This window comes from Pipistrellus kuhlii, unplaced genomic scaffold (assembly GCF_014108245.1).
Source record: "Pipistrellus kuhlii isolate mPipKuh1 unplaced genomic scaffold, mPipKuh1.p scaffold_m20_p_10, whole genome shotgun sequence".
Taxonomy (NCBI): domain Eukaryota; kingdom Metazoa; phylum Chordata; class Mammalia; order Chiroptera; family Vespertilionidae; genus Pipistrellus; species Pipistrellus kuhlii.
In genome coordinates this window covers 57184702-57210049 of record NW_023425405.1, presented here as the reverse complement: position 1 = coordinate 57210049, position 25348 = coordinate 57184702, and the positions used below count along the sequence as shown (strand labels likewise).

Sequence of the window (25348 nt, the reverse complement as noted above, 5' to 3'; positions counted from 1 at the left end):
TTCCCCTCACCTCTGTGTGCAGTAGTCATCTTTTTTGGACTGCAAGACCTGATTCCTGTTTTGCAGAATCTGTGGAGGCAGTAGCATGACCTGGAGAAAGCAAGGCTTCAAATATGAACAACAACAGTGTCAGGGTCTTAGCCTCATAATTGCCGAATCTGCCTTCCTGACCACATGTGCCTTCCATAGGATTCTTGGGGTTACCATCACCACAGCCATTTTTGTACCGACCCTTCCTTAGTGAAGGGTTAGGCCAATGAGGTGTGAAAAACATATCTTAAAGGACTGCACAAATTGAGTAAACTTGGTTTGGGAGATGATATATATTTAAGTAGGTATTAAAAACAAAAAAAGTGTCAAGTGGTAAGTATGGAAGAGAATTTCTGGAGCTTCAGTGATAGAGATTATCTTCTATTTATTCATGGTGTGAAGTGGATTTTTACTGTAAACACATGTTTTCTTTTTAGAGTGAACGAAAATGTCTTTATTTAAAGCCCGAGATTGGTGGTCTACTGTTCTGGGAGAAAAGGAAGAATTTGATCAAGGCTGTCTGTGTTTGGCTGACGTTGATAATAGTGGAAATGGACAAGGTAAGTAACTTATGACCCTGCATCTTGGAGCCAATCGGTACAGAGATGAAATAAAAACAACTTCCTCTTAAAAAAAAAAAAAAAAAAAAATATATATATATATATATAATTTTATTTAAAAAATATATTTTATTGATTTTTTTACAGAGAGGAAGGGAGAGGGATAGTGAGCTAGAAACATCGATAAGAGAATCATCAACCAGCTGCCTCCTGTACACCCGCTACCAGAGATGGGCCCGCAACCAATGTACATGCCCTTGACCGGAATCGAACCTGGGACCTTTCAGTCTGCAGGCTGACGCTCTATCCACTGAGCCAAGCTGGTTTTCGCAACTTCCTCTTAAAATATGTACTTTAATGGGATTTCCATGAACTGTCATAATTATGCTCTAATTTTGAAGGTAGTTTTCCTTATTAGTGATATTTAGGTAGCAGGATGATAAATGTAATTCTTTTTTCTGTTCAGTTGTTTGTGTTTTCTTGGTTATGTTGATTCTGTCATATTATTTGCTGGAACTCTGAAAAATATTCTAAGACGTCATTTAAATTGCTTCCATTTGTTGTAGAATTAAAAAAATACTTAGAATTTTGAGAAATCCTTTTAAAGAAATTATTTGAAAGGAAATAAAATAAAAATTGTTATTTTTATTACTTATTTTTTTATCCTCAAGTATTGGTTGATCTGCATTGGGCTCAGCACATTCAAGCCTCGGCATAATCTTTGTAGTTTTAGCTTTTTTGCAGAAAGCTGGCCTCGTCTGCCCACTACAACCACTCTGCTTCCTGTCAGAATGCCACTGTCCCTGCCCGTACTGAGAATCCTTGCCCTTCTTGTCCTGTGTTACTTCGTGGGGTTGATGCTTGCCACATTCTTATAGAAAGTCCAGCGTGTTTGCCCTGGCCAGAGTGGCTCAGTTGGTTCAGTGTCATCCAACAAACGGAAAGGTTGCCGGTTGATTGCAGTCAGGGCACATGACCGGGTTGCAGGCTCCATCCCCCGTCAGGGGCGTGCGGGAGGTAGGCAATTGATCAAAGTTTTTCTCTCGCCCTCTCCCTTACTCTCTCTCTAAAAATCAATGAAATATCTTAAAAAAAGGGCAAGTCCAGCAGGCTTAAGGAATGTTTATCATGTTTTCTAGAGCACTGTTGCCATGGAAAGCAAATTACCTTCTTTTTAAATTGAATCTGAAAGCCAATCATACAAGAATGGAGAAATTATGCAAGCTCGATGTGTTGGTAGAAAATAATTGTTAAGTCATTGCCTTCATTTTCATAATCCTAGAAAAACATTCTATTTTATTCTTACATTAGTTGTGCCTCTTTGCATCTTCATATTTTAAAAATGGTCTTTAAAACATTTTAGTTCTATATCATTGCTATTTAAAATTTGTATTTGGTTTTAATGATTCATAGTCATGAGCCTTTTTTGTGTGTGTGTGTGTGTGCCAGCCCAGCCCGTTTTGTGCCTCTTCACCTCTACCAGTCTCAGTGTGCTTTCTTCTTTACTTCTCTAGTTGTAGCACTTCCACTCAGCCAGCTTCCCAGCGGTTCTGGATGATGGTTGCTCTGTATTTTAGTTGTAATTTTGATGTGGTCGTGGGGGGCGGCGAGTACAGGCATTTATCTATGGTGCCATCTTCAAATCTCTCAGTCACTGACCTCTTAAAAAGAATGATTCTTTTATTCGGTGTATCTAAAGTATTGTCTCCTTACATTTTTTCCCATTTTATTAAATTTGTCTTTAATGAAAAGAGTAGAATCTGGGGGATGAGGTGAAAGGAGAAAATTACATTGCCTAGGAAGAGTGCGAGGCACTGAAGTGTAGTGAGTGCCTCCTAAGTTGTTTCTAAGGAAAACCTGGGCCCTGCCCTCTCAGTGATAGGACATGGGAAGGCCTGTTCCTCAAAGATGATCAACCCTGCCTGGCCAGTGTGGTTCAGTGGTTGAGCATCGACCTATGAGCCAGGAGGTCGTGGTTTGATTCCCAGTTGAGGCATGTGCCTGGATTGCGGGCTCGATCCCCAGTGTGCAGGTTGCAGGAGGCAGCCGATGGATGATTTTCTCTTATCACTGATGTTTCTATCTCTTTCTCCTTCTCACTTCCTCTTTGAAATACAAAAGAAAAAAAAATTAAAAAAAAGAAAAAGGAAAAAAGAAAAAAGATCAATCCTGCCTCCTGCTCAGCTCTTTGTTAAAGCTATGTTTCCCCTATTATTTGACAACATAAAAGAGTCATACCATGCCGAAACCGGTTTGGCTCAATGGAGAGAGCGTCGGCTTGGGGACTGAAGGGTCCCGGGTTCGATTCCGGTCAGGGGCATGTGCCTTGGTTGCGGGCATATCCCCGGTGGGGGGTGTGCAGGAGGCAGCTGATTGATGACTCTCTCTCATTGATGTTTCTGGCTCTCTATCTCTCTCCCTTCCTCTCTGTACAAAATCAATAAAATATATTAAAAAAGAAAAGAAAAAAAAAGAGTCATACCATTAGAAAGTTTAATTCCAAATTTTGTCACTGTTTGTTTCTTCCTAATTCTTTTTTTTCCAAATTTCTCTACAGATAAAATAATCGTGGGTAGTTATATGGGATACCTACGGATCTTTAACCCCCATCCTGTAAAAACAGGAGATGGGGCTCAAGCTGAGGATTTGCTTCTAGAAGTTCAGCTACGAGATCCAATCCTACAAGTGGAAGTAGGACAGTTTGTTTCGTAAGTATGGCCTACAGATTCTGGGGTTTTATTTGATGTGGAGTGGATCAGTCCCTCACTGTGTCACATTTATGAATTCTTCAAAGAAAAAAAGACGATCCATGAAAATGTTTTAATATCCATTGACTATGTTTTCTGAATTTTGTCACCTAGGTGCTCTTCCTGTACTGAATGCTTTTTAACATAGAAGCCTGTACATCTAAGATCAAATCATTTAGGACTTTTTTTTTTTTTGTAATAGACCTAAGATGCCTGATGTATCAGAAACTTAAGGGAAAAGGATAAACTTTTGAAAATAACCAAATAAAGAAATAGAAAGTATTCACTTACTTAAAACACTCAATGTCCAGGTTATAGAAATGTCTCTTTAAATAATTAGACAAAGTAGCAGATATGCTACTTGGCATATAACTTTGAAGCTTTAAAATGAATTACTTGTTTGGGGTAGTGAGGTTGGTCCTTAGTGTTTTCTTTAAAAAATATTTTTATTGATTTCAGAGAGGAAGGGAGAGGGACAGAGAAACAGGAATATGAATGATGAGAATCATTGATCAGCTGCCTCCTGCATGCCCCCTACTGGGGATGGAGCCCACAACCCGGACATGTGCCCTTGACTGAAATTGAACCCAGTACCCTTCAGTCCACAGGCTGATGCTCTATCCACTGAGCCTAACCAGCCAGGGCAGTCATTAGTTTCTTAAAAGAAGCCACATCAACCTATAAAGTTAAGTCTCCCCTTAAAAGAGCTTTGTTTCAAAGTAGTTTATACTTTTAAACCTAATTTATTTTAGAAAACTGTTTATTAGTTTGCACTTTGTTTAATATGTCTGCTTTTTTTTAATTTACTGATGATATTGTAGATTTTGTCTTATTGTCATACACGAATTTCCTTAAAATAAGCCTGTATTTCTTTTTTTAAAATTAAATTTATTGGGTGACATTGGTTAGTAATGATAGGTTTCAAGTGCATAGATCTATGATGTATCATTTGTATACGGCATTGTATGCCCACCAGCCAAACTCTGGTCTCCCTCTGTCACCATATATTTGACCCCCTTTTCTCTCTTCATTCTCCCCCCCACCCCGCCTTTTTCTTTCTGTTGTCTGTGTCTATGAGTTTGTTTTGTTCTCTTGCTGCTTTCTGTTTTGTATCCCACATATGACTGAAATCATCTAATTCTTGCCCTTTCCCATCTGACTTATCTTGTTTAGCTTGATGCTCTCAAGATCCATTCATGTGGTTGCAAACAGCAGTTTTTCACCCTTAAGCCCTTGCTTCCTTTAAAAAAAAAATATATTATTGATTTTTTACAGAGAGGAAGAGAGAGGGATAGAGAATTAGGAACATCCATGAGAGAGAAACATCAATCAGCCACCTCCTGCACACCCCTCCTGGGGATTTGCCCGCAACCAAGGTACATGCCCTTGACGGGAATCAAACCTGGGACCTTTCAGTCTGCAGGCCGACTCTCTATCCACTGAGCCAAACCGGTTTCGGCAAGCCCTTGCTTCTTAATCATTTATGGAAGTATCCGTTTTGAGGAATTCTGAAGGCAGAGGTGGTCTCGTTTCCCCTGCCTCTTCTTTTTGTCCCCGCTTTTGCCTTCTTGATCAGGAGTGCCCTGAGCTCTGGATTTTGGCTCACTCCACCTGCTCATCACAGTTTATTGGCCCCAGCTTCCATGTACTCAGGGCCCCAGGCCTGCTGGAGAAACCTGCCCAGCGACTTTTCACCGTTGCCCCTCTCCCCTGCTGTGCTTCCTTCTGATGGGCAGCTGCCTCCTGGGTGCGGGGCCTCCGTGCACTGTGACGGGTGGATTTCGGAGATATGTGCCTGACCTGGCTGGTACCTATCTACTCCATCTCGGGCTCATGGTGATTGGGTGCCCATTGTGCATTTGCACATATATGATGGGTTTGTAGGGTAAGGAGCTAAGAACACGTTTTCCTTTTGTTTTTTCAGAAAGTGAAATGCTGTGACAGTCATGCTGTCCAGTCCTCAGTGTGGCCCTCATCTGTGTGATCACTAACATTAATGAGTGGATACTGTGCTAGTATTAACTACTGCTGTCCTCTCATTACTCTTTGTTTGTAAAATGTGGTTTCAGGATAAGGAGACTAGCTGGAGCCCGGGATTCAGACCCAGGTCTGACTTCACCATCTACTGTCTCTCTGTTCATGACATCGTTTCCTGTGCGTGATGGGAGGTGGCTGAGGGGGTTCAGGGCACATATAAGACACTCTGAAATATATTAAAAAAAAAAAAGGACACTCTGAAGGCAATATTGATTATGTGGTTGTTGTATATATTTGCATTTCCTGGTAGCAGAGCAAGCGGTGGGTATTTATATATTCATTGTAACAATGTTTTGCAAATCTTATCAGACATCTCATTTTCTAAATGAGAGACTAATTCTCTGAAAGAGTCCATGATCACACAAGTGTCAAGGTGAGAGTCAAGACTCTACGCCAGTCTTCAGATTCCAGCGATTGTCCCTGCCGTGTAGGACAGTCTGTAGACTCTGGAGGCCTGCTGCAGATGTGCCTGAGATGGAACAGGCCTGCCGACATCTGAGAGCCAGGAGGAGCGCTTGCTTCCCAGCATATGATGTCAGTTGGCTCAAATGAACTCCTATATGTATATGTATATGAAGCTGGAGATTACTTTCTGGTTTTTCTGGGAAAAGAAAAGAAGTGGACATCTGGCCACAAGCCCAGAACTGAGCAGCAGTGGCCTCCCTTAGTCTGGCCCCAGTCTCCAGTGGGTCACTGCTTTTTCCTCATTCACACCCACTGGCTGACCCTTGAAGACTTTGAACTTGGGATTTCTGGACTCTGCCTTCCTTGTCTCTCGAAACCACTTGACAGGGGCTGGGTGGTGAGTGGCGACAGTGGTCAAGCTGAAACACATCCAGGGCCTCCCATGACGTTTCAGAGCTGGACCTGACGAATACCATGTAAGATCATGACTGTAGCTTCGTCACTATTAGCGTTCTGTGGTGCTTCACACGTGATTTTATTTCACCCAATTGAAACCTCTTATTGTCCAGGAGGGGAAACAGCTGGGAGAGATGAAGTGCGTGGCCAAGGTCACAGGGTTATTGGCTGGAGAGCCGGGATCTGACCTGGGCTCCTTGCTGTGGGCAGCTCAGACGGAGCCTCCCCGGGACTCTCCGGAGGCTCCCAGGCTTCAGGCTGGAGGCAGCTGCTGGCGGCCCAGCCCCGAGCCCCCGGGATTGCCAAGCTGGCTGCTTGCTGTGAGCTTTGCTTTTCAGTGTAGAATGTCATCTAGTGGACTGCTTCCTTTACTCACCGTAGACTGTAGTTATAATCGCTCTTACAAATTATTCTACCATTTTTCGGTTCCATCTGAAACTAATATTTACACTTTTAAAACTCCCCCATTTTTCAGAGGCACTGAAATGCTTCATTTGGCTGTGCTGCATTCTAGAAAACTTTGCGTCTACTCTGTCTCAGGTAAGAAACGTTTTTCTTTCTAATGGAGAATTTGTGCTAAAAACTGGGCTTTTTGATACTGTGAAAGAATAGATATTCTTTAATGATAAAAAAAAAGATTTGAGATTTTCTTTTCTTAATGAGCATTTTCCCCTCGATTATTTATTTAAATATATGTTTTGTTGATTTTTTACAGAGAGGAAGGGAGAGGGAGAGAGAGAAACATTGATAAGAGAGAAACACTGGGGAGAGCCCCGGAGTTCAAGCCGGTTACAGTCCCAGGCCTGTACTCGCCCGCTTCTTCTTTTCAACATGACAGATGCCGCCGTGTCCTTTGCCAAGGACTTCCTGGCAGGTGGAGTGGCCGCAGCCATCTCCAAGACCGCGATAGCACCCATCGAGGGGGTCAAGCTGCTGCTGCCGGTGCAGCATGCCAGCAAGCAAATCACTGCAGATAAGCAATACAAGGGCATTATAGACTGTGTGGTCCGTATCCCCAAGGAGCAAGGAGCCCTGTCCTTCTGGCGCGGTAACCTGGCCAATGTCATCAGATACTTCCCCACCCAGGCTCTCAACTTTGCCTTCAAAGATAAATACAAGCAAATCTTCCTGGGTGGTGTGGACAAGAGAACCCAGTTTTGGCGATACTTTGCAGGGAATCTGGCATCAGGTGGCGCCGCTGGGGCTACCTCCTTGTGTTTTGTGTATCCTCTTGATTTTGCCCGTACCCGTCTAGCAGCTGATGTGGGCAAAGCCGGAGCTGAAAGAGAATTCAAAGGCCTCGGTGACTGCCTGGTTAAGATCTACAAATCTGACGGGCTTAGAGGCCTCTACCAAGGCTTTAATGTGTCCGTACAGGGTATTATCATCTACCGAGCTGCCTACTTCGGTGTCTATGATACTGCAAAGGGAATGCTTCCAGATCCGAAGAATACTCACATCTTCATCAGCTGGATGATTGCCCAGTCCGTCACAGCTGTGGCTGGCTTGACTTCCTACCCATTTGACACTGTTCGTCGCCGCATGATGATGCAATCAGGACGCAAAGGAACTGATATCATGTACACAGGCACACTTGACTGCAGGAGGAAGATTGCTCGTGATGAAGGAGGCAAAGCTTTTTTCAAGGGCGCATGGTCCAATGTTCTCAGAGGCATGGGTGGTGCTTTTGTGCTTGTCTTGTATGATGAAATCAAGAAGTACACATAAATTATTTCCTAGTCTTCCCTCCCCCAGACCCCGTGAACAGGCATGTTATATCATGTAACATCTCGTGAGCATTCTTGACAGACTTTTGGTTGTCTGTTTATCAGTGGCAACTATTTTACTGGTTGAAAATGGGAAGCAATAATATTCATCTGACCAGTTTTCTCTTAAAAGCCATTTCCATGATGATGATGGGACTCAGTTATATTTTTTTATTTCAGTCACTCCTGATAATGAATTTGAAGAAATAAAAAATATCTGAAATATAAAAAAAAAAAAAAAAAGAAGAAACACTGGGGATGCACCTGCGACCAAGGCACATGCCCTTAACCGGAATCGAACCTGGGACCCTTGAGTCTGCAGGCCGAGTGAGGCTCTATCCACTGAGCCAAACTGGTTAGGGCCCCCTCAGTCCTTTCTTGTTCCAGGTGCCTGGGCTGTTACATTTCCTAGGAGGGCTATTTCCCTGGGTGCTCCCATTTCCGCCGGAGGTGCCTTACAGCCTCCTCCTGCTTAGGGAGAGTGTCCAGGATTGCCTCTGACTGATGCACGCCAATTCTGGGCACTTAGGGCACTTGAGTTTTAAGAAATATTCAATAGCAGTTAAAATTAATGCCCACCTCACTTCCCTTCTCGGCCTCTCATTCCTGCAGCCTCTTCCCGGTACAATATTCACAGGCTGACAGGTTGTCTGAAATTGTGAGGCAGGAAAGTTCATGTTTTTGTTCTCTTGAAAATGTTTCTTGAGGTTCCTGTCTGAACTTTTCCCTAGCTTTCACTGTAACAGGGGAAGCATAAACACTTTCTAGTTTAAGTACAACCACTGGTATTAGCAGGCGAAAATGCTGCCACACACTTGACATCCTAACCCCCAACTGCCCCCCGCCAGCCCCCAAGTACATTCTGTCTTCTTTTACATGCTGTATGCAGCTAAGATAGATTCGAGGCAAACTAGAGAGTCCCTAGATCAATGGTCAGCAAACTGTGGCTTGAGAGCCACATGCGGCTCTTTGGCCCCTTGGGTGTGGCTCTCCCACAAAATACCACAGCCTGGGTGAGTCTATTGTGAAGAAGTGGCCTTAGAAGAAGTTTATGTTTAAAAAACGTGGCTCTCCAAAGAAATTTCAATCGTTGTACTGTTGCTATTTGGCTCTGTGGACTAATAAGTTTGTTGACCACTGCCCTAGACACACCAAACACCCCTTAATGGTCAGAGGCTATCCTGCTGGCTTCTTTTTGGTGGGTGCTTTGCCATCAGGCGCATGCTCAGTATAGAGAACCAGCTCCTGCTGCCCTTACGTTAGCCCATCTGATCAGACTCGGGAAAGAACAGCAGCCGGCGGCATTTCCAGTCCTTTCTGATTGCTCTGAGTAAGTGGTTACACCATGTGAGCTGAAGCCATCCTGATTCTGTTAGTCTTTCCCTCAAATTGTGTATTTCTCAACAAGCATTTACTAATAAGCATTTGACCTGTTTGTGGAATTTTAATGCTAGCCACGAAACATGGGTTCTTTACTTTTGACAGGCTTAAGTAATCTAATTTGGTTATTTAACACAATGAACCCTTTAACTTACTGGGGAAGGCTTTTATTTCATTTAACATCATTAGATTTCTCAGCAGTTATATAAAAGTGCACCAGAAATTGTTGTCAAGGTAACTGTTGATTTTCAATAGATTTTTTTTTTGTTTTTTTTGTTTAAATGAGATCTTGTTTAAATAAGGCCAACAGCACACATGCTTTAGTAACCATTTCCTTGCTAATTGGTGAAACTTTGCAGGAACTTTGGCTATTTGGGGACTGTAATGATAGGTGTACAGTTATTACATTCAGTCTGTGTGCCCGAGGGCAAAACCTATGTAAGTGATTTTAATCTTATGTCATTAATGCTTCTCTAGAAAAAAAAAAAAAAAAAGGTCAGAAATTTTGGATTTTTCAGGAACTGTCTTTATTTTAAGGTGGTCACTAAGGGTGCATTGCCTAAGGTTCTCTAGTTACACTACTACATTTTTTTTTTAAGATGAAAAAAATTGATTTTTAGAGAGAGAGGGGAGGGGAGAAGGAAAGAGAAACATTAACGTGAGAGAAAAAAGTGATGGGCTGCCTTCTGTGCGCTCCCTATTTTCAAGGAAATTCTTCTTGGCGGACTTCAAATCAAACATCATGTCCTCTTTACTTACCGAGGGAAGCTTTAGAAGATCTCTCCATTCAATTATCGATAGAATATAATGCATTAGGGCTTGAGTATTATTTTGAGAGTTGGGACAGAAAATTGAATTGCTTGAACGTGTAGGGAATTTTGTTCTTGTTTCTAAGCACCAGGAAGTTAAGAACCCTATTTATTTCAGACCTGAATGGGAGGGTTTTGTGTTATGTGAATAATTACTCTTTACTCATTGTGGAAATGGCTGATAAAATGTCACTCTGGTGTAGTCTTTTTTTTTTTTTTAAATATATTTTATTGATTTTTTACAGAGGAAGGGAGAGAGATAGAGAGCTAGAAACGGCGATGAGAGAGAAACATCAACTAGCTGCCTCTTGCACACCCCCCACTGGGGATGCACCCGCAACCAACGTACATGCCCCTGACCGGAATCGAACCTGGGACCTTTCAGTCCACAGGCTGTTGCTCTACCACTGAGCCAAACCAGTTTCGGCCACTCTGGTGTAATCTTGCTGAGACTAACCTGTTAGAACTGAGCTGCCATTCTGTCATCTGCATGCTAATTGTTCCCAATGCACAGCGTTTCAGTGCTCTGTCACTTTAGATTTTACTGACATTGAATTACTTGGAATCAGTGTAGAGAATGACATTTTTTAATGTACTATTCTTTAATGTAAACAAATACGAAGTAATAATGCATATATTTAAAATATATTTTATTGATTTTTTTTTTTTCCAGAGAGGAAAAGAGAGGGATAGAGAGTTAGAAACATCGATGAGAGAGAAACACCAATCAGCTGCCTCCTGCACACCCCTTACTGGGGATGTGCCCACAACCAAGGAACGTGCCCTTGACTGGAATCGAACCTGGGACCTTTCAGTCTGCAGGCTGACACTCTATCCAGTGAGCCAAACCGGTTTCAGCAGTAATATATATTTTTTAATGTAAAAAAAATACAAGGCAATAAGAGGGTTTGTTTTTCTCCTTAGGAACCCTGGGTAATGTGGAACATGGGAACCAGTATCAGATCAAACTGATGTATGAACACAATCTTCAGAGGACAGCCTGCAATATGACTTATGGATCATTCGGTGGTGTAAAAGGTAATTTTTTCGTTAGTGTGTTGTTGTAAGTCCTAGGTCCTCAAATAACAGCATTTCGTGCACTATAGTTTCATTGTCACATTGATAAGACGTCCTAGAAACATAACCCTTGCTTATGTCAGTTAGCCTCTGGTAAAATTGCTTCTCTTGTACATCAGGTCACTCAAAATTAAACAACCTATTTGTGATGTCAAACTTGGTGGTAAAAATGGACGATTATGTGGTATGAATCCCAAAGAGAGTTAAAAATATTTTACCAAAAGCTTTCTATTTAAACACCCAAGCAAAAGAATCAGAAAGGAAAACTTAAACATGAACGTGTTTGATTTTCACATAACCAGCACTTTTATATGGTTTACGGAGACATTTCCTTTTTCTTTTAAAAAAAAATATGTATTTTTATTGATTTCAGAAAGGAAGGGAGGAGAGAAAGAAACATCAGTGATGAGAGAGAATCATTGATCAGCTGCCTCCTGCACGCACGACACTGGGGATCGAGCCCGCAACCCGGGCCTGTGCCCCAACCAGGGTTCCCACTGTGACCTCCTGGTTCATTGGTTCCACACTAAAATCTGATGAGAGACTAACTTTGTCAATGAAGTGCCCCCACCTCCAGACTCAGCTGTTAGAACTGATTTCATTGTTCTTTAAAAAAAATGTTTGAAAAAAAAAAAATGTTTGACATGATGGAAGATCTATGTCTTCTTGTTTAATTAAAATTTTCAATTTTCATTTACCTAATAAAGCCCCAAAATGCAAATTGCTAAATATATATTTGGATCCAAAAAATGATATGAGAAAAAAGTGCTTTGGGTAAATGAAAGTAAGGTGTGTGTGGTTTTTTCTTTTGTGTGTGTGTGTGTGTGTGTGTGTGTGTATTTTTTGGTAGCATCAAGACAATTCTTTGTTAAATGTTACCTTTTATTTAATTTTATTATCAGATCAAGTTAATAAAAATGAAGTTTTAAATTAAGTAAAAATAAATTGTTTGATTTCTTTTTATAACATTTCTGCTGGATTTAATAATGGACTTCCAACTTAATAGAGTTGCTACTATTTTGAAAAGAACAGATAACTTTGTATTTATATGATACCATCTCTTAGTTCTTAAATTATGCCTTACATTTCAAAAGTACCTTCTGAAAAAACAAGGGGATATTTTGGCATGTTTTATTTTCCTTTTCAGTTTGAAACAGAAATAGCTGAGTAGCAGAAGGAATTTTTCCATTTTATGTGTTTGAAACATTTATTGCAGTATCTACAAGAAAACAGGACTAAATAGTGGGGTGGTAAATTAGTAACAATTCTTCATAAGGGGATGGTATGAAAGGAATGGAGAGAATCTGCTAATGGTTTTTCTTTTATGATAAAAATGTTCCAAAGTTCTATTATGGTGATATATGGTTGCATAATCTGTCAATACACTAAAAACTATTGCGTTACATACTTTAATAGGAGGATATATAAATATAAATTATATCTCAATAAAACTTTTAAAAGTTAGCCGTAGCATAAGGCCCAATGTTAGAAAAAGGTGATGATAGTCTCAATATCCTACATTGATCGTGGCCATGGGAAACAATACTACACTTACAAGGCAGGTTGGCTATTAAGAACCATGAAAATGTTCTTGGATCTGAAATGCGACTTATAGAAATATATGTTAGGAAATGATCCCAAATATGGAAAAGTTATATTAAGTTGCCATACATTAATTTATTTCTTCTCTCCTTCTGTCCTCCTTTCCTTCCTTTTGTATATACATTTGTGCATTTATTTATAACATAAACATTACAAGTGATCTGCCAAAGCCGGTTTGGCTCAGTGGATAGAGTGTCACCTGTGGACTGGAAGGTCCGGGTTCGATTCCGGTCAAGGGCATGTACCTTGGTTGCGGGCACATTCCCAGTAGGGGGTGTGCAAGAGGCAGCTGATCTATGATTCTCTCATCGATGTTTCTCTCTATCCCTCTCTCTTCCTCTCTGTAAAAAAACCAATAAAATATATTAAAAAAATAACATTAGAAGTGATCAAAATGAGTAATAGAGGAGCATGGCTAAGTTTTGATGCATGGATTCAGTGGTTATTATGAAGCTATTAAGATTAATTTTGTTTTCTGGAATAAACATCTTTGACGTTGAACATAATCTTTGTCTACATTTCCGATTATTTCCTTGGGATAGGATGTAGGAGTGGAATTATTGAGTAAGAGGTTATAAAATATATATATATATTTTCTCAATTTAAAATTTCCTCCACCCTCAAATACTACATAATTGGTAACAAGTACAGAATTTAGGAAGAAGGAAATAAAAGTCACTCTAAGATATGCATATGCCAAAAGAAATCCCATTTTTTAAGCCTGTTTCTATGGTTTGTTAAGTGTGTACCTTTGCAAGTATGAGTAGATGAATCTTTTAATTTGAAACTTCCCTACACTTGAGTTGAGTTTAAAAAAGGAAATAAAGAAAATCCTCGTCTTTTATCTTCCTTGACACTTATGATGCCTTTTGTGTTATTACTAAGTGGGCACTATGTTAGTAGTCCTCAAGAAAGGAATGAAGCAAAAAGAAAATCGGGCCCTATTTTAAACAAATGGAGCTGTAGACAAGGCAGGGGTTTTCTACATGTGCAGCAGAATGAATCGCCACTAGATGGCAGTCCTCTACAACTTTGGGCCTTAGTTGGTAACTGCTGCTTTTCAGCCAACTAGGGTAAAGAAATACATTTTGATCCCAACCTATTACTTTGCCTTTTCCTGAAAATGAACTCACCTATCCAAGTTGCAAAAAAGTAACAGAGTGGCTTTAAAAAAATTAACTATAATATAGATAAAGTAACATAAGAGTGCATCCTAGCTGTGCTTTTCAAACTCTTAACTTACATTCGAACCGGAATGGGATCTGGATAAAAATGCAGGTTCTGATTCTTTCGGTCTGGAATTGCACTTGAGGCTGGATATCTGACAGCCGGGTCCCAGGCGAGGCCACGCTGCAGAGGTGCAGAGGTTTGCTGCTGCCTGGCACCAACCCAGGTGTTGACTGATTCTGCACCAGCTGTGTTCTCGGGCTTGCAGGTTGAGAGATGTACCCACGGTATCCTAGTCCGTAGTAAATGGCAGCGGAGGGATTCCAGGCCAGACTCAGAAGCTTGTGCAGTTCATCACACTAAACTGCGGACTGTGAATACATCCCCCTTCTTCCTAACTCAGAAAAAAGCTCTCCTGTTAGCAAGGGGGTGCATTAATTTGGCCACAGTTAGTTAGTGCTTAGCTCTGCTTCTTCAGAGAATATGGAAAACCTGTTGCATGGCTTCTGGGTCACATGCTTCCTGTGTCATTTTCACTTTTTGGGATGGTGCTTTGGTTTATAGGAAAGGTGCCCCCCCTCCAACCATCAGAGGTTATGTGTGGGAGGGTAATATAGGATTTGAAATTACCAAAAAGAGTAATTGCTGTTTTTGTTTTAAACTTTTTTTGTTCGCTTTCGAAGGCACCTTTTATACACTCGCTATAGTTCAAAGGTACATCCATTTGATGCAGTAAGGTTTGGTTTTACCTGTGCTATGTGCAGTGTTTACTAATGAGAAAGAAGTGGTTGATGAGGAGCCCTGGCCGGGTAGCTCAGTAGGTGAGAACATTGTTCTGATATGCCAAGGTTGCAGGTTCGATCCCGGGGCACATACAAGAATTAACCACTGAATGCATAAAGAAGTGAAACCACCGCCCCTTCTTTTTCCCTCTCCCTCTCCCTTTCTCTCTCTAAAACCAGCCAGTAAATAAAAATTAAAGAAAAGTGATAAATAAGAATTCCAGTTTTATGAACTAGTTGAAGATTATTTGCCTAAAATCTCCCATTATTCAGATTACTGCCTACCACTCCAGGATGTAAATTACAACATTTTGCGTGTTATACTTTTTAGAGGGAAATAACTGAATTGTGCAATATTAATGGCTGTATTGTGTTTATTTTATTTTTTTATTACAGAGAGGGTGAGGGTGATGTCAGGAAGTTAAAAAATGTAGTTCCTTTGATTTAAACTGAAACTACTTTTAAAAAGGTACATGTGACTGTTTTTAAAAAAATACAAATGTTAGTTTATCTTTGCTTCTTATACTATCAACAGATTAATGCTTGTAAAATTCAATGGGTGGCATAAGCACGAACAATCAAATTACAGTTTGGAAATAAACTAAATCAATTTTGAAAAGGTGGATTTGAATTTGTTAAAAAACTTCCTAGTATAATTGATGGAATTTATTTGGTTTGGCCATTTGAACTCTACTTGTTTTCACAAAAAGGAACCAATGCTATTTCTGCCTGATCTTTCTTTGATTTTGTTCATTGTGTCACAACTTCCAGTGGCCGTGGACATGATACTTGACCTCACGATTATTAAGATAAGTTTGCCATTTTAAAACAGTGTTTGGAAAAGGAGGATATTGAGACTGACTGACAGAAAGCCAGTGGTGGAGTGAAGAAAGAATGTTACTGCTTTGAAGTCAACAAGTCTATATGCTTAGCTTGGTAAAATAAGACACTTCAAGAAGGCTGTGTGATGTGCCTTGCTACCGTCAAGATATCTGAGCCAGAATTCCCTTTGCTCATGATCTGATGCTGAGACCCTGTAGTTAGTTATATCCACAGTTACATGGAGTTTGCCCTGTAGGACTAGGACAGGTTGATGATGAACCTGATAATGTATAGGAATCTTTCAAGTGTGCGTCAGGGCCGCTGAGGTGAAATTGTTGATTTGTTGGAGATGTATGGGGATTTTCAGGGACTGAGGCAAGTCTGGTGTTAGTCCTCCCTTGCATCATTTCCCCCCCCCCCCCCCGCCCCCGTGTCTGTCTGTCTGTCTGTCTGTCCTTCCATTCATCCATCCATCCCTCCAGTGCACATTTGCTGAGAGTCTTCTGAGTGCCCAGGCACTGTAGTAATTTCTTGAAGCAAGAAGGTGAATAAGACACTTTATGTTCCCAGAAGTTTACAATCGGGGGGGGGGGGGGAGCAATAAATATGAAGAACTATAATATATCGAGGTGATACGTCATAATATATAGAGAGATGGACAGTACAAAGTTATGCTGGAGCCCTGAGGGTAGAGCAGTTTCCTTAGGCTGAGTGTGAGAGTGTGTGTGTGTGTGTGTGTGTGTGTGTGTGTGTGTATGGGAGTACATGAGGGTGGGGAGTGTGCTGTTATCTTTTTTATTCTAGCTTTTCATTTCTTATCCACTTTAATGGAGGTTACTAATCTTAGTTTCTTGTGAATGTGCAATTTTATTGTCTTTAATGTAAAGCTTTCAGTGTCCATAGGAAGAGCCATTCACATATCTTTTGGAGTAGTGTTTTCCTCTCAGGAAATTTATTTTTCAGTCTTTGGAGCACTTTAAAAAATATTTTTATTCATTTGAGAGAGGAAGGGAGAGGGAGAAAGATAGAAATGTCAATGATGAGAGAGAAGAATTCATTGGCTGCCTTCTGTACACCCTCAACTGGGATTGAGCCTGCAATCTGGGCATGTGCCCTGACCTGGAATTGAACCAATGACCTCCTCATTCATAAGCCAATGCTCAACCACTGAGCCACACCAGCCAGGCTGGAAAAGGTTTTTATTTATTTATTTTTTTTTTGGAAAAGGTTTTTAAATACTTTGTTAGAGATTATTACCATCATATGGTTCTTTCTTCAATTCTTAATTGCCTCCAACATTTTTTGCTTTGCTCTAATTTACGGTTTGTTTTATTTAATACACCTTTATTTTTTTTAAAAAAAAATTTGTATTGATTTCAGAGAGGAAGGGAGAGGGATAGATAGATAGAAACATCATTGATGAGAAAGAAACATTGATCGGCTGCCTCCTGCATGCCCCACACTGGGGATCAAGCCCACAACCCTGGCATATGCCCTGACTTGGAATCGAACCATGACCTGTGGTTTCATAGGTCGATACTCAAACCACTGAGCTATGCCAGCCAGGCCATCTATCTTTTTATATATTATCTGTCTACTATAATGTTGCTATGGTAAGAACACAACATGAGATCTACACAACAGATTTTAGAATGATGTAACACACTTGTTATCTAAAGGTAGCTCTCATTCTTAAAATTAGTTTTCTTGATGATAACTCTGTTTTGCATGAGGATATTTATATTTTGAGTTTACCTGGTAATAGCCAACTCAAGTCTTAGAGGGTTATTACTTCCCTAATGTTTGCCTCAGTGGATAGAGCGTCATTTACTCATCTGGCTGGAGTGTGTTTCTACAAGTTATTGAACCTTTTGTTATTAATATTTTCTTCTGGATAAAATGTGACATTCAGAATTACTAGTATTTGTGGTAATACTCACAAATTAGAGAGTTTTAAGTTTTAAAAATTATTTAAACTCTAATTTTTAGTATAAAAGACATTTTTCTCTTTAATCTTTTATCGCTCTTCTCTTTGTGTCTTTTGAAAGCTCATTTTCCTTGAATTCTTCCAGTTCTTTGATTTTATTTTGATTTTTCCCCAGTCAAATGGAACTTAAGGAAAGTAGAATTTTTATCAAGGCAAATTTAATGTAAGGGTATAGACATAGTATGGGTATGGTATAGATTATAAGGGTCTGACAGCACAGTAGTCCCACGTTTGTGACTGAGGCGGAAAGAAAATATTGTATATAAAAGGTTCAGTATGTTTGGAATATAATTGTCAGTAAAAGGAGGCGAACAGATTTTAATAATATATATATATGAGTATGGTAGAATATTTTTTAAATTATAAAATGACTTCTATAAGCTTGTATGGGATTATGTTGTCACCTAAATAAAAATTCATGGATTCTTTGGAATAAAAAGCCCGCCAAAGAAAATATTGAACTAAAGAATCATGAGTCGCCTTTGCCTTGTCTTTTTATTTTTTTATTTGTTAAATTTTTATTGATTTCAGAGAGAAAGGAGAGGGAGAGAGAAACATCAATGATGAGAGATAATCATTGATTGGCTGCCTCTTGCACACCCCACACTGAGAATTGAGCCCACAACCGGGACATGCATCCTGACTGGGAATCGAACTTTGACCTCATTGATACTCAACCACTTGAGGTTGATACTCAACCACTGAGTCACCGCTGCCTCAAGAGGAGGCAACCCCAGATAATCATATCCTCCCTAAGCTTTCCAATAACTTCCAACTGATCAAGCCGAAGCCTTTTTCTTGTCTGCCAAGGAGATGCATTAGTGACCACGTGAAGCTGCTGACAGGCTCTGCTTCCCTGAGCCACCGGGCCGCCTGCCATTCAGAGGGACCTGTGCTCAGCTGGATGAGTGAGCGGCCGGGACACAGCCTTGCTCTTCTGGATGGGGATGCTGGTGCTAACGAGAGATGACACTCTTTTCCTTCTAGGGAGTCAGCAGATAATTCCAAACCCTCGTCTCACCAGTGAACCGTATGGCTCTGTTTCCGAATAGGTGCGGTTGAAATGGCAGAGAAGAACGTTAGAGCTGTGTGCTGGCTCCTGTCCTTGCCTAAATGTTAGCATGTAGGTGTTTTATAACATTGGAGCCTTCCCTCATATGTTTTTAAGATCATTTATGGATCCACAGTGACATAAGTTGGAAGATCCACGGGAAAACAGGACTGATTCTCATCCTGTGCTGGTTTTTCTTGGATAAAGTCATTTATAAACTCTCTGGTCCAAGACCCATAAAACAATGTTACTTCCCGAGATCGTCTTCCTGTGTGTTGAATAGAACCTGTAGCTCCCAGTGGAAGGTTATAAAGAGGGTTCCTGTTGTCTGCACATTGTTTTTTTTCTTTTTTTTTCTTTCTTTACATGATCACTTAAAATTGTTCCTTTTCCTGAAAGGTGAGTTCTGATTCCTTCTATACACACCTATAGAAAGGTTGTGGTTAAATACTTCAGTGCCTACTATGGCTACGAGTGGGGAAAGGCTAAAAAGAATGTTTGAAGTTTCTGGGTGTTTCTGAAAGAAAAATAAAATAAAATAAAATAAAATAAAATAAAATAGTTTCTTTCATGGTGGCTGAATGCCAAGACTGGAGAAGTGTTATGGGAATGTCTGTGGTCAGGGCTGCCGCTGGTGAGGGGATGGTTACATGTGGCAGTGCTGATGGGAGCTGACAGCCATTCTTTATTTCTATAATCAGAGTCTCCTTGTAACAGTGGAGTAACTGAGCTATTAAATATTTTACTCCATCGAGAAGGAAAATGATTATCATAAAACAACTTTATTCAGATGACACTGAATATAAGGGTCTGCAGCAGTTTCAGAATCCATCTACAAAGCACATCGCCATGGAAATGAACGTCTTCCCTCCTCCCAGTCTCGAATTCAGTAACCTCTTCCATTCGCTTGCTTGCAGATTTAAATTCTAGTGCAAGGGAGAGAGATATGCTAACGCTGAATCTGAAAACAAGTGTTTGTGTTGATTACACCATGTTAAAGGTTTTAAAAGTACATTAGTAATACTTCATATAGAGGTTATATACATAAATTTAAAGTAGACTATCTTTTTTAAAAATTATATTTTATTTTTTACAGAGAGGAAGGGAGAGGGATAGAGAGTTAGAAACATCAATGACAGAGAAACACTGATCAGCTGCCTCCTGCACACTCCCTACTGGGGATGTGCCCACAACCAAGGTATATGCCCTTGGTGGGAATTAAACCTGGGACCCTTCAGTCCACAGGCCAAATTGATCCAAACCGGTCCGGGCTAGACTATCTTTTTTGATGGACATTTAGCTGGCTTCCAGTTTTTGACTAATATGAATAAAGTAGTTATGAATATTCTTATATAATTTTTTTAATGTGGACAGTAAAAAAACAAAAGTGTCATACAAATTTAGAAGGACTTTTTAAATTATACTGCTAAAAATATTTCCAGTTCTTTTCTCTGTTATAACATTTGAGACACCCAAGATTATTGAGACTAGAGTTCTAATTTGTATCTTCAGTATTTCATATAGTACGTAATTTAAGTCACTTCTGGCTAATTTAGAAGACCAGAAGTGATTAAGCTTGCCATATCAGAATAAGTTTCCCCATATTATATTAATATTTGAGTTGTATTTCTGCCTAAGTTAAAAATAAGCAGGGCTTTAAATCTGAATTTCCTTGCATTGAAATTTGTGAATAAGAACCTTTCAAACCAGCATTTCTAGATCTTTCCTAAAATAAGACAGCACTATTTAATATGGAAACAATAAATGAGCAGTATTGCTAAATCTAATTTGGAAAATTACGTTTATGATTCTAGGGGACTGTGAACATAGCATGTGTGAGTGGAAAATTAAGATTTCATATGGCTTTTTGAAGCTGGTTGATTAAGTCCTGTACAGTTCATTGTCCTAAAGATGAGATTTGGACAAGGTTTTGGAAGGCTGGGAGTTGTATGTTAAAAGTGCTTGTTTCCAAGGTAGTACAAACTGGTTTTAAAAATCTATCATCTTCCATTTACCAAAGGAAATATGTGCAAAGAAAAGGAAAATGTTTGGGGGGGGAGAGGGGAACAAAATGTTGAGATGATGAAAAGCTACAAGGAAAGAAAAAATACTTTAGAAAGACTACTAAAAAGAAACTAGCTTTTTTTCCTCAACAACCTGTCTGAATTCATTTTGCTTTCATTATATATCTAGCCTGGAGGCAAACTATGTTGAGTATTACAACAAAGAGGGTGTTATAAGGGGGACTTTTTTTTTCAATAATAAAGTATAACATATGTGTAAACCGTGCAACTTTGTAACAGGAAACTTTATAATAAGGGAGGACTGTGCTTAGCTTTTCCACAATTTTGGAAGAATGAGTTTTATTAGGTGTTAGACAAAGAAATTATCAACTGACTTTTATGTTGTAAGGGTGAAAGATTTGTTATGACCATTTCTGGACTTCAGCAGTGGTTTTAATGTGGGTCCTGATATATTAGGAACGGTGCCTAGCGCCATTAATATGTCTACTGTTGCTAGTCCTCTTAAGGAATATGACTTTAACTTTTGCCTTTCAATGAAAGATTATTCAGAATCCTGTTATTCCTGTGGTTTTCTCGGCAGTATTAGGCTGTTCTTGAATTGATCAACACATAATATAATTTGGGAACCCAATCAATGGCTCTTTTCTTTTTGAAAGATGGTGACAAATTCTTTTGAAACTTGGGAAATTGGCTCCATCATTCATCCCTTACTCTTTCTTTGCTTCTGCTGCCCGACTTCCTGAAAACCATATTGTTTTGATGTCAATGTGTAGAATAGATGATCTGTTGGGAATTCAGGGTATATGAATTATATTGGAATGACTATAAACTGGATAAATGATCGAGGTGAGTGGGCGTTGGGCTTATATAGGTTATTTGGTTAACGAGGACACTAAAATTAGGGATCTCTAATATGCCTGAGCCAGATTCCTTATACATTTCCCCCAGTTTTGAGATTAACTGGCAAAAGCTGTGTTTTTTTGGCTTCTAGAGGCTAATGTATTCTGGTGGAGTTTTAGGGCTTACATAGTGCTTATTATAGAACAGTTGAGCTTTTTTATTTATCATGAAGCTCTGGAAATGAGGTAGAAGTGCAGAAGTCAGTCTTCTACCTTTTGGCTTTTTAATTATGTATTTTGAAATTATCATATCTACTTATCCTATTCTCTCTCCCCCTTAAAAAGAATCACACACCATGCACGTTTATGCACTACTTTGAGCAGAAGGTGGGGGAATTTAGTGATATCCTTTAATATGGTTCAATCCACCGCAGGGCTGTTTGGAGAGTCCGGGGTGAAGTTCTCAGGCTTACAGAGAGATGGGAGAAGTTGTTAGGCAGATACTAGTACAGCTTTAAAAATAGACCTTTGCTTTAAACCTTGCAAGATCATAATAGCCTTCAAAATAACTTTATATGCACTTGATTTGATAAAAATAAAAAGGCAGATAGTTCAGAGAGCTGATGGAAACATCAATGAATGCCCATATCCCTCCTCTCCAGCAGGACCCATAGCTGCCTTTACTGTTTCCGATGGTTAACTCCTTATTTTCTAAATAATATGGTTGCACCACTGTTTTGGAACTCATCATATTTAGATCTCATCTCTTGCTGTACCACAGTGATAAAGCTTTTGATTCACGACATTTCTTTTTCCTTATTCTTTTCCAGGTATACCATTTCTCATTTCTTTTGTCACTCACTTCTGCCCCAACAAATAAGATAAACTTCTTGTTCCATCAGCTTCCACCGTCTTGATTCTATATTTTGTAAAATGAGCACATGAACCATTTTATCTTTACTGTTTTTCTTTCTACTTGAAGCCTCTTAACTTCTGTCAAGGTTGATAATATTTGCATAATGGTCTGTAGTCTTCCATGACCCCTCCATGGACATGTACAAGTTCACGCATGCTTTAATTGAATCACGTGAATATTGTTCAGTGTACCAGCATCTTATTGCTCTCTTTATGAGCACCGGTAAATGCTCCTGTAGAATTTTTAAGAACGTACATTTCTTTACCTCGCCTTACAGTCCTCACGTTATTTTTTTCAGAGTTGAGCTTTTTATTGAATGTGTTACAAAAGAGGTCAGCCACAAAGCCCGGGTCATGTGTGACTCCTGAGATTCTGTCTTTGCTTCCACTCTCGCCTCAGCTGGCAACAGTGGCGGCGGGGGCAGGAGCTGCTGTTGGTGCAGCGCCAGCTACCAGGGCAGGTCCTCGGCCCCTTCACTACACATAGGTCTCCCGGTGTGACCTTGGCCAGGGCCTTTGCAAACAAGCATGGCCAGAAAGGTTCAACATTTACACTGCAACGTGGGCAATGCCCTTATCCTCCGTCACCAGCACCTCCTCCTCGTGCAGGCTGAGGGCCATGGAGGTGCAGGTGAGCCCCGAGCCTGGGCAATGAGCCCCACGAAGTGAGGCTTCACCCAGCGTGGCCTTGGCTTCCTGCGAAGGGCCGAGCGCTTTCCCGGCAGCTGGGGAAGAGTCGGTCCTTCTACTGAGCCTGTCGCTTCTCTCCAGTTCCTCGGGACCTTCCTGTCCTGGAGGCGTGGGGTTTGTCGCACCTGGTTTTGCACTTTTTGAACGATCTCATTTTTTTCTGGAGTAATTTTGTTTTGTTCTTTTGTTTTTCTTGGGCGTTTCTTATTTCAGGCTTCCCTTGGATGTCCGCTTGTCAAGTTTTGTCTGAGGATGAGTCAGTAGGAAGGCTAAGTACCGTGAAAGTGGGTTGGGCTTGTGACCAGCTGGCCTGGCTTTAAAGTGAATGGATGGAGAGGGAGCTGAGATCCAGGGCCTCCAGCTGTCAGGGTGAGGAGAGGAGGGCGTGTGTTCACAGGAACCAGCCTCTACACGGATCACTGTGGTTCTTCCTAGACGGATCAGCATTGAAAAGAGACTCTTACTGCTTCCACCCTCCTCCCATTTTTTTTTGGGGGGGGGGCATGAGGGGCAGCGAATACCTGGCTGCTGAATGCATGGCAAGTGGGAAGAGGGAAGGAAATGGACAGTTGATTGTTTTTGCTGGCTGGTTATCTATCCACTTATCTGTCTATCAATCTTTCTAATATTTCTTTTAAAACATTTAAAAACATATTTCTATTGATTTCAGAGAGAGGAATGGAGAAGGAGAGAAGAATAGAAGCATCAATGATGAGAGAGAATAATTGATTGGTTGCCTTCTGCACGCCCCCTACTGGGGATCAAGCCCACAACCTGGACATGTGCCCTGACCGGGAATTGAACGGTGACCTCCGGGTTCATAGGTCAACGCTCAATCACTGAGCCATACTGAGATCGGGTTGGGCTCAAAACATTTTTATTGAAATAGGTCACATATACAATTTACTACTTATAGTACACAGTTCGGTGGTTTTAATGTACTCTGAGTTGTGCACCCATCACTAGATCAATTTTAGAACATTTTCACCACTCCAAAATAAACCCTTCACCTGTTACAATGGTTTAGAGCAGTGCTAGGCAAACCATGGCTCGCGAGCCATATGCGGCTTTTTGGCCTCTTGAGTGTGGCTCTTCCACAAAATACCATGTGCAGGTGCGCACGTACATTGCGATTGAAACTCCGTGGCCCATGCGCAGAAGTCGGTTTTCAGCCTGGGCCAGTCTATTTTGAAGAAGTGGCGTTAGAACACTCAAGGGGCCAAAGAGCTGCATGTGGTTTGCTGACCACTGGTTTCGAGGATCACTTTCCAATGTGTGGAGGGGTGGTTTCCCACACAGCACCAAGTCATTCTGACTGACCAGCTGGCTCCCATGGTGTCCTCGGTTCAAATAATCTGCAAGACTGGCTCTCAGGACTTAAATGAGTTTGCTTACTAGACGACTGCTTTACTATGAAAGGATGTAACTCAGGAACAGCCAGATGGAAGAGGTGCACAGGGCAAGGTTTGGGGAAGGGGCGGAGCTTCCACGCCCTCTCTGGGTGCACACCCTTCCAGCGTCTCCACGTGTTTACCAACCAGAGGTTCTCTGAACCGCATTCTTTGGGTTTTTATGGAGGCTTCTTTACATAAGCATGACTGATTGATTTTTGTCAGTCATTTTTGTCCATTGGTGATTGATTCAATCTCCAGTCTCTCTTTCCTCCCCAGAGGCCACCCTCTGATCACATGGTTGGTTCACCCTACCTTGAGGTGATCTTCAAAAGTTACTTCATTAACATAACAAATCACACCTCCATTACTCTAAGCACTTGGTAAATTCCAAGGGTCTTGGGAGCTATAACTCGTGAATTGTGGATGAAGACCAAATATATATGAAAAAAGACGTGAGGGCCACCTGGCTGTGACATCCGTCACCCCATGGATCGCCAGGGTTGAGTCCACTGATCCGGCTGACGAGGCTGGTGTCCTCTTCCCCCCTCACCGATCCACGCGTGTCCCCCCTGAAGCTGCTGGCTTGGTGGAAGAGGATGGCCTCCCCCCAGAGGAGATGACAGTTTTCCTAAGTTGCTGCGCTGATTTTAATTCCTGTCAGCAAAGCACAGGGGTTCCACCCAAGGATGACGTGATCCACAGCCTTGTCTACACTTGCTATTGTCCATCTTTTTGATTGTACATAGTAACCATAGCGGATGTGTGGTGATATTGCACTGTGGTTTTGCTTTGCATTTCTGTGGTGGGT

General features: G+C 40.8%; 2 protein-coding genes across 7 annotated transcripts in view; both read left to right on the top strand.

Moving 5' to 3' along the window:
• The window catches only part of BBS9 (Bardet-Biedl syndrome 9), a 287972-nt gene that overhangs the window by 2383 nt on the left and 260241 nt on the right, over positions 1-25348 (top strand). For 5 of the 6 annotated variants that reach the window (XM_045578647.1, XM_045578645.1, XM_045578646.1 and 2 more), the window contains exons 2-5: positions 468-590; positions 3148-3298; positions 6711-6775; positions 11115-11228. In XM_045578647.1, coding sequence (XP_045434603.1) covers positions 479-590; positions 3148-3298; positions 6711-6775; positions 11115-11228 — 442 coding nt within the window. In that variant the 5' untranslated portion in view covers positions 468-478. The remainder of the gene's footprint in view (positions 1-467; positions 591-3147; positions 3299-6710; positions 6776-11114; positions 11229-25348) is intronic. The other variant, XM_045578649.1, reaches the window with a different exon arrangement.
• On the top strand, positions 7010-8227 carry LOC118714494 (ADP/ATP translocase 2-like). The gene has a single exon (XM_036429891.2). It carries the CDS (start codon positions 7067-7069, stop codon positions 7961-7963), a length of 897 nt encoding a protein of 298 aa, XP_036285784.1. The 5' UTR covers positions 7010-7066; the 3' UTR covers positions 7964-8227.

Bases quoted from the DNA above. Each gene is read 5' to 3' on its own strand.
- LOC118714494 (XM_036429891.2), top strand. From the start codon at position 7,067: ATGACAGATGCCGCCGTGTCCTTTGCCAAGGACTTCCTGGCAGGTGGA.